The sequence below is a fragment of the Bombus pyrosoma genome, linkage group LG12, assembly GCF_014825855.1.
Source record: "Bombus pyrosoma isolate SC7728 linkage group LG12, ASM1482585v1, whole genome shotgun sequence".
Lineage (NCBI taxonomy): Eukaryota > Metazoa > Arthropoda > Insecta > Hymenoptera > Apidae > Bombus > Bombus pyrosoma.
The window spans coordinates 8,701,952-8,720,346 of NC_057781.1; the positions used below are offsets into that span (position 1 = coordinate 8,701,952).

At 35.7% G+C, this 18,395-nt stretch overlaps 2 protein-coding genes across 4 annotated transcripts in view; one reads left to right on the forward strand and one right to left on the reverse strand.

The window, feature by feature from the left end:
• The window catches only part of LOC122573688 (synaptic vesicle membrane protein VAT-1 homolog-like), a 35,347-nt gene extending 26,024 nt beyond the window's left edge, over nucleotides 1-9,323 (forward strand). The window contains exons 4-8 of one of the 2 annotated variants that reach the window (XR_006318796.1): nucleotides 3,581-3,729; nucleotides 3,831-3,990; nucleotides 4,428-4,860; nucleotides 5,030-7,681; nucleotides 8,807-9,323. Coding sequence is in view for 1 of the 2 variants with exons in the window: in XM_043740394.1 (XP_043596329.1) it covers nucleotides 3,581-3,729; nucleotides 3,831-3,990; nucleotides 4,428-4,860; nucleotides 5,030-5,055 (768 nt within the window). In the remaining variant the exon portion in view is untranslated. Of the gene's footprint in view, nucleotides 1-3,580; nucleotides 3,730-3,830; nucleotides 3,991-4,427; nucleotides 4,861-5,029 lie in introns of both variants that reach the window. The other variant, XM_043740394.1, reaches the window with a different exon arrangement.
• A 230-nt stretch (nucleotides 9,324-9,553) lies between these two features.
• LOC122573686 (CD109 antigen) lies at nucleotides 9,554-17,302 on the reverse strand. 2 transcript variants are annotated; one of them, XM_043740391.1, is made up of 7 exons: nucleotides 17,231-17,288; nucleotides 17,078-17,127; nucleotides 16,733-16,905; nucleotides 12,497-16,529; nucleotides 12,238-12,431; nucleotides 11,882-12,162; nucleotides 9,554-11,803 (listed from the first exon to the last, which is right to left on the reverse strand). In XM_043740391.1, exons 3-7 carry the CDS (start codon nucleotides 16,900-16,902, stop codon nucleotides 11,601-11,603), a joined length of 4,881 nt encoding a protein of 1,626 aa, XP_043596326.1. In that variant the 5' UTR covers nucleotides 16,903-16,905; nucleotides 17,078-17,127; nucleotides 17,231-17,288; the 3' UTR covers nucleotides 9,554-11,600. The 2 variants fall into 2 exon arrangements, with proteins under 2 accessions (XP_043596326.1, XP_043596325.1); XM_043740390.1 differs by having other exon boundaries at nucleotides 17,078-17,302.
• Between the last annotated feature and the right edge of the window lie 1,093 nt (nucleotides 17,303-18,395).

An 18,395-nucleotide genomic window follows, 5' to 3' on the forward strand; every position in this document is an offset into this window, starting at 1 on the left:
AAATGACGACTACCACTACCACGATAAAACAAAGGAAATATAATCGCAACTAACGCTTACGCAAAATCAAAGCTTCTCCTAGAAATTAAATATACAAGTACCTATCACAGCCCTTACCACCAAAATCAAAACCATCAGACATCTCGTCCCCCAACGAAAATCACGAGGTACTTCTATCCGAAAATTAAAAGCGTCCTCCCATTATAATCGTCCCATCTTCAACGTGAAGAAAGATTCATCCAAAAAATCATTCACCATGTCTCGTCGTTACTCCTGGGGAGGGAAAATCGCATTTCGGAAAAGCGGAAGGAAGAGGGATAGGATCGCGCGGCAATTACGACCCATCGAGATAGATAGAGTGAGAAAGAGAGAGTCCGCGACACGATGCAAGGTTACTGCCCCTTTCGCGAAGTCTGCTCGAGTCACATCCGTGCAACGCTTTCTCTCTCAATGTCGTCGAAGGAGAAGGCGGGAGCAGCCGACTAGGTACGTCGGGATCAATACGGCTCAACAGGTTACATTCGAAGCTAACTACATCGCCCCCGCGACTCCTACCTCCCTCTCTCCGCAACCCCTCTCTCTCCTAGTCTACTCTACTTCACCCCCCCCTCTACTCTGCCCTACACCCCGCCCCACCCATTGGTCTATACGCGTCGCGTAGCATCGTTGGAAGTTGAGACGACGAAAATCTACGGGGGATGCTGCCGCCGCTGGTGCACGGAACGACAGGGGTGTGAGGGTTGCCAAGCAACCCTTCGTTCTCTCATCGACCACCGTGACGGGCCGCGCCCGTCTGAGACCACACCACCACAACTGTTACCACTACCGTCATACTACCACCGTCAGTACGTGTTGTACGCTGGCTCTTAAGCCCCGTTTGCACGAACCAGTACTGTGGCCAGTTCGATTTTCAGTTGATTGCATTATGAAGGATCATTATTAATGTTATTAACTTTCAGATTCCAAAGGAAAGGAATATCGAGCTGTATCAGTGGCTCTAACTAATTGTAATGTATCTGAGTCTGACGTACATCGCACCGCGGTCTTTCAGTTGTGAGAATTTTTTGACATATTTTGAATACGTAAAATGATTCTGGAAAAGTTCAGTGAAATACTTGATATGTACAATAGTTGAAATACTTGGTATGTAGTTTCAGAGTATTCAGAATTCAAACGTGCGTAGAAAGGTTAAGGAATTTTTCCACTTGCAATTAGTTTGCAATGCAGTAACCAAAACCGGTATCCTGTTACGATTATGAAAGGCCTCCGTGTGCCAACTTCAGGGTTAATATCGTGGTTTTATTAAAGAACGAACGAATAGATGTAAGTGACAGCGATGTAAATAGAAATTATTGTCTAATATCGTTTAAGGCTGTAAATGTAGAATGTATGATTTGATAAATGTAGCTTTTTCTGGCTGTATCGGGAGGATTCTTGGATATACCGATTTCGGATTTATCTTTCGATGACCCAACCCTGATTACCTAATCCCGTCAGACTACCGCATCTCGATTTTAAATATTTATGTAATGCCGTTTTAATCAGGCCAGAAATTCACTTCTGATAACCAGTTTGAACTCGAATCCCTGTGCGCGTCTTTATTACGTCATTCTTCGGTTTATCGAAAAATAAAACCCATCGAAACAAAGATTCTTATATCGCTTTAAAGACACAGCAAAATTATTTGTCTTATTGGATAAATGTTATTTGTTATTTTACATAGAAAATTCAAATAGCTTAAGTTCTCTGACAAAGAAAAAGTGAAAGAAGAGAGACAGAAATCTGTTCAGATTCGTTATTTCATTAAAACTTGAGATTGTCGACGCGTGCCTCAAATACGCTTTTCATCGTGTATCATCGTCGGAGAAGGATTTAGGCAAGTCACGTAGACAAGGAAAGCTAGAAAAAGCACTTGACTTGAGAGATTGCATTTCCCGATCACGTCGGACTTTTCCTCTTTCTTCGAAGCCGCTGGCACTACCACACCATATCAGCTCGTATTTTCCTTTGCCCTGTATTGCCATCCCCTAGTTACGTATATTCTTGTCGAACTAACTGGTTTCGTATACTTGCAGCGTTTCGTTCGACTTAACCGCATGAAATATGTTCGTTGCTGTCAATGATGCGTGGAGAATTTCACAGTAGTGGTGGTGGTGGTGGTTTGAGGAAATGTCGTTTGGAAGAGATGTGTATTACGATAACGTCGAGAAACTTCTAGAAAGTTTGATCTTTCGGAATCTTTCGATATTGTTAGGATATTTTTACGAGGGGAAATTGATTGATCTGATATTTATACATGATATATTATACAAATCTTGAACACATTTAGTTTGTTTTTTAATCTGCTTACATAAAACTTTTATGACAGCCTCTACTCTAACAGATTGATTCGTATAAACTACTTGAATCTGTTGTGCATTGTTAGCTAGGGAACGAGATATTATTTATTATAAATAGACTGTGGATTTTTATGCATTTAGGTGAAAATCTAAAGGAAAGCCACAAAGCACGGAATATGCAAAAATATGTAAATTATCCAAAACACTCGTTATAACATTTAATACGTGAAATAAACTTCTATTTACGATCGTCTTTATTTTTAGTTATATTTATAAAAATATGAAATTGTATAAATATCCGCAGTCTAATTGTGAATAATATGATGATAGAAAATGAGATTCCTTCTAAACGGTTGGCAATGTGTTACGTTATGACGTACAATGTGGAGTGGCTTCTTAACATTCTGGCCCTCGTCCGCGCTCTTTCCCTTTTTGCTACCTCTTTTCTTCGATTTTTTCGTTTTCTTAAATTCTTGCTTCTCTTCCCTTCGAACCTATCGTCCTGTCTCTGTTCCTTTCGCCGCGCCACTCGAGGCTCTGCGATTGGTCAACGTTATTGGGTATCGAATTCTCGACAGAACGGACAGAGTGGCGAGACAAGGAGAAGAGAAGAGAGAAGGGCGGTCAGCTCTCTTGATTCTCGGAAATAATGAATGCTGCTTCTGTTGAGAAAATCTCCAGCAGCTCCGCTTCAATTTTTTCTTCCCCATCGTGTGTCCTGCCCCGGCTGTTCTTTCGCGGTCGCGCAATGAAAAGACTTCAGAAGACGCTTTTTCTGCCTTCTGCCACCATAATGGGATTACGAGTTTGGTGAACACGATACGAACAGCCGGGCAACTAAAAATAATTTAAGCGCGCCCCTGGCCGCCGCTTCTGAAGTTTTTAAAAGATATAACCCGCCGCTATATCCTTTACACCGTGAAAAATTCTCGTACCACGGAGTTAACGAGTTTTGTTCAAGGATGTTAACAGAAAATAAAGAGATCTCTAAAAGATTAGTGAAACACGATGGCTACGGAATTTAGATGTGAACAGTAGAATCGAGGATTTTTAGTCTTGAATAAGGAATGTTGCATCTGAATAATTCTTTCGAAACGCGGTTTCTGTGTACTTTAGAAAGCTGAAATTTACGCGTATTTCCTATATCCAATCTCAAATTTATCATTTGAACGTACTAATGAAGGATAGTTCCTTTTTCCTATCTTCAGTTATTAGTATTCATTTAATGAATTCTGTTTTAGGGTCAAGCAGTGGTCCAGCTAGCCAAGACCGTGAAAGACGTGACCATCTTTGGTGTGTGCAGTAAATCAAAACACGAAGCCCTGAAAGCAGCTGGCACCATCGACCACCTCTTGGAACGAGGCACAGACTATAGCAACGAAGTCAGGAAGTGTGTAACGAACTCTATAATTTATCGTTTTTTTCCTTCATGATGTGTTTATATATCATAGGATTCTTTATCGGCCGTTTCGATTCCCTTTTGTTCTACAGGATCTCCCCAGAGGGCGTAGACATCGTTCTGGATTGCCTCTGCGGCGAAGAATGCAACAAGGGTTACGCTTTGTTGAAACCAATGGGGAAATATATCCTTTATGGATCAAGTAATGTGGTCACCGGAGAGACTAAAAGCTTCTTCTCAGCAGCGCGATCAGTACGTCACAGAAATTTAACTTTATTATTTTTTTCTTCCTCTCTCCGCATCGTTGTACAAGGAGTTATTTCCTCCTTGTAATAGCGGTAACTAATTTATGAATAGGACCAGTAGTTTAATCAGTAAACGCGCTTAATCAAAGAGGTACGAAGTCAAGGAAATTAAGTATTTATGTAAGGATGAGAGGCTTTTTAGAGATCCATTAGGTAATTTAAATATAAATTAGTGAATGAATATTTCAAAATCATTTACTTTTCTCTTTAATGAACCACGATATATACATGTATACTAACAAAATGAAATTATTTTAACACAATAATCTCATCCTTATAAAATCTTTGGAATTTGCATTTAGTTGCAAAATAGACTTGGGCTATCTTATGTATGACAATATATTATATCAGTGCTCAAAATTTTTCATGTTTATCATTTTACAGTGGTGGCAAGTAGACAAGGTGTCCCCCATCAAACTGTTTGACGAGAATAAAACTCTGTCTGGGTTGAATCTGCGCCACTTGATGTATCAACATGGTAGCCACGCGTTCGTGCGACGAGCAGTAGAACGAGTGTTCGCCTTATGGAACGATGGTCAAATAAAGCCTATGGTAGATTCTACGTGGGCTTTGGAGGACGTCCCGGAAGCCATGCAGAAGATGCATGACCGTAAGAACATTGGTAAGATCGTGCTGGATCCGAGTCTGGAGCCAAAACCGAAGCCAGCCACCCCAGCCAAAGGAAAGACGAAGGATAAAAAGGCGGCCAGCCAAGAAAGCCAAGAGAAAAAAGCGACGAGCGTTGAATCTGAGGAGGGGGAGAAGAAGAAAGAGCCTGAACTGACAAATGGAACATCCGAAGACAAATCCGATAGCGGTAAATAAAAACAGAAAAAAAACGTTCTCTAGCTTGTATCGTTCCTGGAAAAAAAATTATTTGTCGTTGCGCGCTTTGTTACCCGCAAACGGTAACGAAATATTCAATTGCCCAGTCAAATATTTCGCGCGTCCTTTCGATTGACCGAGCCTCCTTTGTTTGCTTTCAGATTCTAAAGAAAAAGAATCGAGCTGAATTAGCGGCGCTAGCTAATTTTAATATACGTATATACATAAAAATACATATATATATAAAAAATGTAAAACACTGATATCTCCCGTGAAGATCAAGAATTTTGCAGATAAGTACTCTATTATTCTTTACTATCCAGAGATCTACTACGTTTGTTGCGCTATACGACGCTTGATTATTATGTGACGAATATCCGTAAAGTATCATGCTATGCAGATGACGAATTAATTTGGAAAAAGAAAACAAAAAAAGCGAGACAACAAAAACAGAAACGAAAATTAAGGATTTCGAAATATTTAGTTTGTCAAATTCAACCAAAAAAAAAAAAGAGAAAAGAAGGCTCGTTTCCCCAGAATTCATCTGCATGCCTCTCTCCTCCCGTCTGTTTGCGCTGAAAGAATTCTTCAGTGGAATTCACGAGTGAAAGAGCGGGCGTGAAAATACACGCAAAGGTTCATTCATGTATGTGAACCAGAGGGAAACAAAAGTAAAAAAAAAAAATACAACCAAATATAAGGAAACAATATCAATCTTGACGTGGTCCACAGTAGTTTGCAGAATATAAGAATTATTATTTTTATTTTTTCATACTGACCAAAACATAAGATTCATTTTCATATATGATAGACTAAATGAATCTGGTAGATGCTAGACTTATTGGACGATCTCTGAATAATTTCATACTTCCTTTTTTATTTTTTATTTTTTAAACATCATATTTCGTACTTATCGAATATAAAATGAAATTATACATACGATAAAAAAGACGGGTCGTCTAATGATTCTGCATTGACCAGCAAATTGCTACTTTTATCTACTTACATCGAGAGCTATTACTGCTGCAATACATATATACAATATAGGTACATATTATATATATGCAGTGACATTTTACACACTAAAATAGTACCATTTACTGTAATTTAAATAGAGTACGATGGCAATGATAATCTAATCAGCTTTATAAAGAAGGGAAGAAAAATTTATTAGATGAAACCCTGAATATCAAAAGGCTGAAAGAAAACAAACGACTGTGTTACTTTTTACGTGTATCTCCTTCTTATCGAGAACGTGTCTTTTTTTTATTATTGATTATATGTAACTTAAAGACCCCTTTAACAATAGCCAGCCTAAACGATATAATCGGATAATAAGCTTGTTGTACACTCTGTGTACCAGGATTCGCTGTATTATTTTAGATAAGTAATTTTTTTTTAATTTTCACCACTGAAAGTACTGAATCGCCTAACTGCCTAAAAAAAAAAAAAAAGAAAAAAGAAAATTATTGGTGAATAGCTCAAGAAAAGAAAAAATTAATAACTTCTGCAACGATTCACCAACGATATGTTATCTTTCTTTGTTGTCATGATTTTAATGTTAGAGCTACGATATAAAAAAAAAGAATATAACGTAGTTTTCAATAAACTTTTTATATATGTATAAACAATGAAATTTTGTTTTAAGCGAATAATTATTTAAATCGATATTTAGAGTTGAACGCTCTGTAAAAATGTTTTTAAATTTTTATTGAAATTATCAATTTCTTTTATTTTGTAACGAGATATATTCCATTTTAATTATTCTTAGGGGAATGAATGACGGAGTGAAACTAATACTTCATTTTCTATGCGTGAATTCTGTGAGAAATTGAGTATCAATATATTTTAAATAGAAAATTCACAATCGAGATCGAATTTCTCTAGATCTTTAATTATTGTATAATTTAATGTAAGAGATACACGATAACTCGACCGATCTGTCGAATCAAAGACAAATGAATTTCCTAATGGATATAATGATGATGATGATGAAGATCATGACGATGACATGAAAAGAAGATCTTTAATAATGTCATGAGGTTGATCTAATTTATCTAGAATGATGAAACAAACAAGAAAAGAAATCTAAGAGCGAAAGGTACGTTAAACGAAAAGAAAAGAGAAGAAAATGACTCTGAAAAAAACGAGTAGATGCAGAGTGAAATGCATATCTCTCCGAAACGGTTGGAACAATTTTTACATAGCATCGATTCTGTTAGAATTTGATACTAGCTCTGTATACCGATATATCTATATATGATAAAAAAAAAAGATCACTATTAACGAAAAAAAGTTGCGGACGAGGGCGAGCTATACATATTATATATATATATAAATATAAATATAAATAAATGAATAAATAATTAATAAAGTAAGTCGATAACATTCTTCGAATCTATCGGTACGAAGAAGTGTAAGAATTTATAAGAATTATTATTATATTATTATTATTATTATTAATTATTATTATTAATTATTATTATTACTATTACTACTATTACTGCCGTATCGAGTCTCAGTCCAAGAGTACACTGAATACTGTATCTCAATTTCAAGGACATATACCAATCTCCGCTCTATTAACGAAAAGAAAAAAAGGGAAAAAGATAGAAATAATAATAAAAAAACGAAAAAAAATGATCGTAAAAAGAACGTGGCTGCATATTTTGAGACGTCTTTTGAACACGTATAATAAATATATATATATATATACATGCTCTCTGATAAAGTTCGACGTGTAACGTAATTATTCTCTATACGAGAAAAACGAATGATATAAAACTACATACACACATAACACACATACACAGGTACCACACAATTTTATCATACATGCGTGACGATACACATCATACTGTATATTTTATGTAAGGCTTTAAATGTTTCATCAAATAACTATTATAATATACCTATATATTTGTATCGATCGTTTTCCCTATCCTGGTCATAATTTAGGTCCGAAGTTGTATCTGCGTCTGAAAGTAATTTGTAATTAATGTCCGACGATATTTAACGAAGATCCTTGAAAATTTTTTTTTTAAACGATCTTATTCGTAGTTAGAACTTTACTAGCTAATCTCTACACGGTTCTCACTATGACGATATTCCTTGTTAAAACACGTAAACAACGCACCGTGTTTTGTATTACTGTGCTGATAATACTAAGGAGGAGGGGAAAGTTAGTCTGTTTTCTCATAAAGTAATCCGTTACTGGGATTTAAATCATAAGTAAGTAAGGAAAGAAATATGTATTGGATAATCATCGAAATAGTAATTTATGGAAAATAATTCATGGAATTACGTCGTTAGAAGCCTCGATAGTCGGGCCTTAATTACAGGGACATCCCCTCGGATCTCTGCTTTTCAATTTTATTCAAAGTCGACGTTATCTTGCACCGTTTGATGTATTTTGAACGCACGTATCTCTGCGAACGCGTACGACTCTTTCTCATGCGCTTTAAAATCCAGAAAACTGGATAGAGTTTCAGCGTTCGCCTCCGCCTTTGAGAATCGAGTGGATCGAGGAGAATCGGCGTCGTGGAGATCGGACGGTTCATTTGTGATGAAACTCGTGACGCATTCAGCTCAGAAATGTGTACTCGAAGCAAACCCTCGTCTCACTGACATCTTTTCAACGGACATTTACTATGCCAAAAATATTTCATTCGTTTAAACTATTTTCTTTCGGATATAACGTTTACAAATTGGCTTGTTAATGAATAGATAGCGAATGTTTGTACAGATTCGCGTTTTTATATCTTAACTTAAGTGAAGATTTGTTTCGTCCATTAAATGTTACAACTAATGCTTCACATTAGATATTTTATATGTTTTTACATTACATTATGTACGTTTTCATATTTCTCTTAAATTTCTCGTAAGAGTATAAATGTTCGCAGTCTATTAATGAAATATACATTTTTTTGAATTTTCAGTTTTATAAATAATGAAGTTGCCGATAGAGTGATCAGATGGAAAATATTTCAACGGCATAATGACACATTTCTGCGCTCGTTGTTAGATTACAATTTTTCAGCTATTGATTCAATGAAGGGTTCACCGAAAGTAGGACCAACAAAATATCATTCCGTTGCCGCGGCGAAGAGAACGCGGTCCATATACATTCTTTTCTCCCTTAACGTTCTTTCGTTTGTCGACACCTGCATCGTGGGAGAAACAGGACCTACAGTTTTGCAACGTGATACATCATATAATTATATGTAAAATTGTAAAATTCGTCTCAAGAGTTCGGGCGAAATGGTCACGTGTTTTCCTTCTCTCCCGCTAGATGCGGCCTTTCTTCGATCCTTTTCGGTCCTACAATTCGTTTCACGAAGGAAAACAGAAATCATTTTTCGCCCGTTCTCCAGAAGCTCGATATATAGATTGTATTTTTGGCTTATTATTGTAAGACTGACTATGTTGCTATATTAAAGATTGCTTCGAAAATAATTACAGCTGTTTCGAATAATCCAAATCCAAATGTCCACCCAAAACTAACATAGATTTATTCCAGACCTCAGAAGTAAAAAATACAGTATTGAAAGTATGTCATTAAAGCAGAGCTGTTACATGTGCAAAATTATTAAAAGCATGAACTTTAACAATATATTTCGGGATCGTTGAAATTTTGTAAACAATTATTAAAGGATCTTTCATAAAATAAAAGATGATAAGTGAAATATCTTTTTACTATTTTATTTGTATAAAGATTATAAAACTTAAAAATACGTTCAACGCATGTTAAGTGCTATTTTCTTTTCGCTATCGTACAAATATATTTTCGGACGGATAACGCGAACGAGCAACCAGTTTTATAAAAAATTGATTTACAAATAATTTATTATGTATTATAATATGTTATCCTTAAATAAAAAATTATAACTTCATTTAATATGAGAACTTCATGATAAAATACATTCGATAGCTGTATGCGCTCATATGTTAAAACGAGTTAATTAATATTTTATTGTGTTTTATTATAAAGCAGACTTTTTATATACGGTATTAGTAACGTTATATGCGTTATCATGTTATTTGAAAATTTGCGACAATACTTTTAAAGACGTTTCATCGTTCAGTAACTTCATCTGTTTTTTTTTATTTTATTGAAGCGATTATTTTAATTAATTACATGAAAAAAAGCAAATACGAGTATTAGATTATTGCTTCGTATATGAATAAATTATTAACTAAGTAGTTACGTCGCACATTTTCAAAGTATCAACGATATAACATTTCCTTTTAAAAGACTTATTATTGCATTACCTTATTGTAAGTGCTATATTACTAAAAATAGATCTTTGATGTTCGAACAGACAATTAACTATACAAAAGAATATAAAGTTTCTTTGCAGAGGCAAAATACCTTATTTGAACGAATGCCTTACATACTTTCACATTTCTTCTTTCACTTGAAAAAGTACACGAGCATGTATTAGAATGACATCCGTATTCATAGATCTTTTTCTCTAGCCTACTATTTACAAATTGCCAACCAATAGCAACTTTTCTTAACCGGAATGTAAATCTTTGATTCATAAACTGATAGTGTTCAAGGGGCATTGCGAAGGCACAATTTATGAGCACAATTTCTCAAATTATAATTGTAGAATTTAAATAAAAACTCTTTATAGAAATAGTGACACTTATGATTTCTCTAGTAATAACTTAATGCTAGCACAATTGAAGCTTCACATATAAGTGGAACAGAAACGTTGCATCGTACTTTTTAAATAGATCTAGTCAGAAGAGAGAGAGAGAGAGAGAGAGAGAGAGAGAGAGAGAGAAAGAGAGAGAGAAATTCAAGCATAAAATTGTAAAGAGATAAATTTAAAAATCTGAATTTTTTAAATTGATTAGAATAAGAAGAAATCATGAACTTTTAATATCCATTTAAGTAGAAATTATTACTAGAAGATGTATAAAGATGTTTTTTGGTGTATAATACTTACAAAAATTCGATCTCGACTAATTGTAAGTTTCATTTGTACTTAAAAATTCTTTGCCTCCTAGAACACATTGCTCTAACTACGGTTTTAAATTGTTAAACTATACAGAATGAGTCGCGTAAAACAAAACACCTAAATATCTCTGTTAACGTTGAAGATAGGAAAAAATGTCAGAAAGGAAAGATATACTGCTCAAGGAGAGAAATATGATGAAACTAAAAGGTCTGTTAATTAACGTTTCTTTCAAGATCTGGAAAATATTCAGGTGTTCTATTTTTACATGATGCACCCTGTACATGGAATGTTGAAAACATTCGAATAAATTGACATTCATCGATTAACAACGTGAATAAAAACACATGATATGTTTTAAATTATATAACATATCAAATATTGTAAAGTTAAAAAATGTATAAAAATATTTATTTTATTAAAATTTCTATACTTCCACGCTAAATATAAATTTCCGACATATGTTAACAAATCACAAATGGACGGTTTCTTTTTCGTAAGTAACTTGATGTAATGTTACAGTAAAAAAAAAAGAGAAAGTATAATTACAAATAAGGATAACTGGAACTTCATCTTATAAATTAATTATTTTTACTCACGTGTACCTGTATTTTCAGGTACTGTTCCAGTTGTGCACCACACTTAAGGACGGATATAAGAATAAAAGTCGAGAAAAGATGACAATATAACGTAAAATATAAAATCGAGAATATTCACCTTTCTCTTTCCGTTTTTCTGTTAAATCATCATATGTTATATATGAGAATTAACCTACACTAAACTCCTGTGTTCGAAAATATCTTGTCACAACAACGAGAACAGAAATTGCAAGTAGAAAACCTGTTGGTGTGGCCAACATCGTGGCGGTATTATAAATCGGGCAGTAAGGACACTGGGAACTACCGCAAACTTCGCAAATATTTAGTGTATAAGTCGGTAGAGCATCAAATATAGTTTCGTTGAAACGCTCTGAAAAAATATGAGTAACGAATAAAAAATGATTGCTTCTTGTAAAAACATTAATATTATTTAATTATGTGTATTTACCTGGAGCATAATAGTCGTAAATTCTGATGGGAAGATACCGTGACATATTTGCAACCGGGAACCATCTTTCTATCGTGAAATTTACGCACGTTTCTTCTTGGTCCAAATAATCGAAATAAAAGAGCACTTTCTTTTCATGGAATCGTGCTCTCTGAAGATTCCTTACTTGTTTCGATTGGATATACCTATCCAAAGTTTGTTGTTGGATTATATAACCTGTTGGAATAGCTACATCCAACACTGCCATTCCAGAACGAGAAGATTCGTTCGTATTTATCCACCTGCGAAAAGGAGCTGGTAAATTTTATGTAAAGACTGAAAGAATAAATTACAGTATTTAAATATCAATATTATACCTCTGACAACTGAGATATGATATGTGAGATTGATTTCTGCCATGGAAATTTGCTCTCGTTACCAGGTCGAAAGATTTAACAGGCGGCTGTGTTTGGAATTTTGCGATATCCACATTGTATTGTACTGACATTTGGAGAATTGCATATCCAGCACCCTTTGCTTGTACTTTTACCGTTCCCCATGCTTCAGGTATCTACGATAATGAAATAGAAATTAAATAGGGTAAGAAATATATTAATTTTTCAAATATGAACCTACCTCTATAGTCTGAAGCCTTGCAAGATTATTGTCATTGACAAATAGTGTTTTGGTCTGTCCTGGAAGAGCTGTGGCTTCTACAGTAACAGCCAATGAACTAACATCTCGAATTCTCGATCTGACCGTATAATCCATTAACGCTTTCATCGCCCACGCAGTGTCTTGTGTCGAGGCCCAACCACCGTCGGTTAATCTCTGAGAGTTCAACCATTTTACTATGGGTTCTAACATTATCTCTTGTCGAGCAACGTGCACCAAAAGAGCATACGCAGTGGTTTCGATATTTTCTGAGTCGTACATGTATGGTAAACGTGGAAGGAGGAATGGTTTCTGATTTTCCAGTTTGTAAGGAGGAAGAGGTACTGATTCTCTGCCCCAATATGTTAATCCTCCTTCTCTACGGGCGTGTCTAGATAAAATATTAAAAGCTTGTCCTGCAGTAGAAGCTTTAGCCAATAGCAGAGCATATGATACTATCGCTATCTCGTAAGGCTTCCCTCGTACTTCTAATAATTTCAAATTTCTCTCCAACCACTTGATTGCACCAGCAGCACTTACAGCAACTTGAGTTCCTAGACCCTCAGGTAAATCTTTCACACTTTGTAATGTAATTAGAACGTGAGCTGTAAGACTGATATTTCTATGTGTTATTATATCATCGTCGTAATTTAGAGAGCTGTTCATCTTGCGATCAGGCATCCATGTAACTTCATAGAACGATCCTTCAGGTGTTTGATATTTCAATAACCAAGACACAGCCTGTGCTATTACTTCAGGGTCAATGTAAAGATAATTTTCCCACTCGTAGAAGCGTGCTTCTTGTAAAACACGAGCACAATATGCTGTTAACCAAACGCTTGGTGACGATTGGTTCCAATCGCTACGGAATAAGCTGAACGATCCATCGGGATTCATAAACGAAAGTTGTCTCTGATAGCCAATATTCATGTAATAGAAACTGTGTTTCTCTTGCGTTCTATTACGTTGATTAAGTAAACGCATATACATTGTCGTGTATAAATTAGCAGCGAAACTGAACATATTTTGTTCCGCACAATCCATAGGGAGATCCATGAGACTTGTGGCGTTAACAGGCATCGTCGGAAAAATTGGTCCAACGACATCTCCGACCAAACTTATCACAGCCTTGTTTGATCCGAATACGTAGTAACGATTTTCGTCGTAGGGTATAATAGGTGTTTCTGTAATGTTAACGTGCATGTATTGGAACACATATGCACGATTACTAAGATCGAGCAGGATAGATTGATGTCTGTGCTGAGGAAGGCCATCAGCTTCTACGTGCAAGGTACGCGTAACCGAATCCCTTCCGATTACGGTAGTGGCATAGATGTGTACTTTGATATCTCCAAGCCTTATAGGTACAATAGGTAGATAAACAATAGAAGCATCTTGAGCAGGGATCCAAATAAAGAACTGGTGTTCACCAAAAGATGTACGAGGCTTGTACGATTGTACAATACCATTATCTTCAACGTGAACGAATTTATAATCCTTGGAACCAGCTAAAACTACTACAGCTTCTATATTATTGCGTAAGTAATTGAAAACGGAGACGCGGATACCAATTTGTTCTCCTTGTTTACTATGAGTAGGCATTTCCACATTAATATAGAATGGCAAGATACCCATATATGCAATGGCTTTTGGTAGCATACCAAAGCCCATACTTGGAGACATACCGAACGCTGTAACCATCCACAGAACTGGTCTCCTTGGAACGTCTATATTGAAAATATATCTACCATGAGGACCAATATTGATATCTTTCCATAACCATACGTTTTCGTATTGTCTTTGTAATCTGTTAAACCGCCACTTTCTAAACTGTACAATGTCTGTGACATTTCTGCGCTCGCAGCCTACTTCATCAGTGCCATCATCACAATCGTATACTCCATCGCATTTTTTGTCTAGTCTATAACATCTTCCAGAGAGGCATTCCTCATATCCTTGAGTTATGTTACAGTTATCAGGTCTTCGGTAAATAATGGCGTCTGTGAAGGCTACTAATCCAACGTATTCGAACGTTCTATTGACGTCTATACCAAAAGTTGAAGATGGGAAGTAAACAACTTCATCCGGATCACCTTCATGGTACAGCCAAGTGTGGGCATGAGTTCCATTCGTCTCTTCGTCGAAATGTGCCATTTTTGATATAACATTGGCGTAAGTTAATTCGTTTCCTGCTTGCATCGTGAAGAAAGATCTATCTATACCTGAAAGAGCGACGTACGCTCCTGGTTCTCCGTAAATGGCTACTTCGACATTCTCACCCGTTCTAGATTTTTTATTGTTGATAAATACAGTAAAATTATTGCGTGAAATGCCATTTACAGAGAAGGTTAAAGAGTCTGCTACTACATTGCCATATTGTCCAACGTGATATACGACTGCAGTTGCAACGGGAGCCATTTCTGCACTTAAAGGAACGGCGATCGTTTTTATGTTATGTTGCATATTGTCTTGTCCGGTTAAAAGTATTGTACCTTTTGCCATAATGAGATAGTTGAAAGTATCGATATAGAAATTAGTTTGAACATGGAATATCATGTATTCTCCAACTTTAGGTTTTTCTGTGGACGTTGAGATTTTTATGTGCTGTTGATTCGGCGATTCGTGAGCCAATAACAATAATTCAGTTTGCGTTTTGTAGCCTTCTCCATCGGTAAGATAAGCAAACACTTTCATAGAAGAGATATCATTGAGAATTTGCTGTGCTTGATTCGAATTATGGTCAAGTCCAAGTTGTTTTCTTAAATCGATTCTGGTAGACCAAATACCTTCATTGTCTGCCGAATGTTTTAGATATTGAGTTTCTAGCGTTCTATGACCACCTGTTCTCATCTCGATATCCGCGCGAATTTCCATTACAGCCCCTTTTAATTGCGTTGGTCTCAATACTGAATTATCATGAAACGACGCCACTAAATTCAAGGTAAATGGCATTGCTGGCTTAAAAACTTGCGGTGATCCGCCTAAAAATCGAACCTTTGAGGTAGAGTTATATATTCTGGCTGTGGAGTAACCTGTAATTATTTCGTCTAGAAATCTTTCACCGACCGTTGCAGTCACAGTGATCTCCACTCCGCTCGCAGTAGGTACAAAACTTAGTAATTCTGACATTGGATATCGGAAGTGATAAGTTCCATTAAAAAATCTCAATACAGGAACCTTATTATTCAAATAATTTGAAACTTTCAACCACGCAGGATAATACTCATCAAAATAAAAATATCTTTCTGCAGATTCAGAATCAGATTCTGTGTATGCTCTATCTAGTGATCTAATGCGTGCTTTTAGAGTTAAGTTTCCCCTCACTGGTGCACCACTAGTATAATTTGCTTGGACTATACCATTTATATATTGATCATTATCAAAAAAGAATGCAGGCATTGTTACGTTAACTTCAAAACGTGTTTGATAGTATTCCTCAACTAGGAATGTTTTCTCTTCTACCTGGCTTTGTGCTACCACTTGTATAATCCATTCTCCAAAAACTGGTTGATCAGAAAGCTGGTATGATAAAGATACTGTTCCCAAATTGCTCTGTCTGCTTAACCATCTTCTCATTACTCTCCTATATGGATCTAACATGTACACATCTATAGGATTATTAAATGCTTTGAGTTCAGTATCTATGGGTATAGTTCTAAATCGCACAGTTTCTCCTTGCATATATACAGGTTTGTCCATTTGAATAAATATAGTCATTGATCTTTGTGAAAATGTAAGTTTGGTCTCATTTAAAAATGCTTGGCCACCAGTTAGACTATTATATGTTCCTTCTACTCTCAATCTGTATTCTCCATTAACAGACGTAGGTGGCAATCCCATCATTAGAGTTTCTGGTATGCCTTCCTTTACTTCTTGAAAATCTGCAGCTACCTCCACTCCATTTCTTTGAATCGACGAACGTACTATGATTGGAATTGGGCTATATAAGACATTTACATCTACACGGTAGATCTGTCCTGGTCTAACCATTCGAGATGCGACCACAAAGTAAGTACTGCCAAAAAAAAAAGTGTTTCAGAATTGTTATTTTGTTGTTACATTCCTAATTCATTTTGCTCTTATATATTTAATTTTTATACTTTGAATTATATTGAACATTATTGATATTAAAAAGTATCATTTATGATACATCACATACATATCGTTTATCTCCAATCATATATATTTTATTGCCTAATTATTATATATAAAACTTACGCCTCTTTTATTATAATACTGTCAGTTGGATTTCCAGAACCTCGTAATCCAAATCCAGCCTGATCTCTATCATCGAATCGATTCCAAGGAGAGCGCGTCGATTCAGTCGATTCTTGCGAGAACTGACTATTCCCGTAAGCGAAGGTTAATATCAAAATCCAGATCCACATTTTCTACAACATACGACAATTAACGATATATGACAATTTACAACAATCGATACGGTTTACTTCATGAAAAAAACGGAACTAAGAAAGAAAATGTTGTGTTATGTATCATGATTAAAACTAGCGGTCAACGCCCAAAATACACATTTAAGTTAACTGGTATTTCATCTTAATTTACCTTGGATGAGTAATTTTTTCTAATCAAATCCAATCGTCACTGACACACATCTACGCAAAGTTTCAAAAACCTTCTTTTTAAATATTAAACTTATCGTGTGTTTGAAAAAATTTCATGATTAGAAGGAGTGGTCACTTATACTATTACATATACCTCACAAACACTGAATGTATTTGGTTGGGCACTCGGCACTCGACACTCAACACTCGGCACAGAAAGTAACTTACTCACTTATTCCTTACCCCTTACTCTGTCTAGAAACCGAGGTAGTCCACAGAGTGGGGATAGGACAGTGGGGAGCAAAGCCACCAACGCGCGGCAGTTGAATTGGCGCCATACTAATGGAGGGGCTCCAAAGCATGCCGAGAGGATCAACAGGGAAAGATACATTTTTCTGTCTTAACTGTGGCCATGTGGCCATATATTTATAACTTATGTGATCCGATAATCTTGTTGCATTTTATTCCTTAAAGCACTAAAAATTATTAAAATCTCCTTCGATCATTTATTTAAATTTTTTGTATAATTAACAAAATATATAATAATAATACTAAAAGATTTTTCATCAATCCTTTTACAATATTTATTTTCTTTTTACACTTTTTTCTATAAAATATGTACCTAGTTTTAGTTACATTTAGTTAATTTAGTCCCCTCATTTTTATTACATAGAATGACTGCTACTTTTGTCCAGAACAAATATTACCAGCGCATCCAATATTGATACACGCTCTATGTTTTGCAGCAAATTTCGTATTGACGAAGACATCAGGCTCTTCTTCGACTAGTTTTTTGAACCCTCTCCGTCTTGCTCTATCGGCATCAAACGGAATTTCTTCAACGTACATATCCGGTATTTTCAACGGATAATTCGGCGGAATTATATTCAGAGGATATCCATCTCTTTGTGATAATTCTTTACAAACTAATACTAAAGCAGCTATGTTTACTGGTCTCGGAGGAGTATCCAATTCACTTTCCTCGAATATTTTTTCAGGCAAACAGAATTTTGTGCCCGTCTCGGCGGCTCTTCTTTCACTCTCATCCGGATATGGTACTTTTGTACATAAAAATTCATTAAACGAACCCGTATTCTTAAATAATAATTTCTTCTCAACAATAGAAAATGGATTGATCGTATATGTCCCGAAACATATCATTCTGAAGAAAATACTTATGTAACCAGTTGGTTTGTACTCCTCGTCCACGAGACCAAAAGTGTTTTTTATCTCATATGCTTTTGGTAAGTGAAATAGGTCGTTGTCTGGCATCATCACGTGGTCACAAAGGCAACCTGGTATTGGAATTACTGAATTTC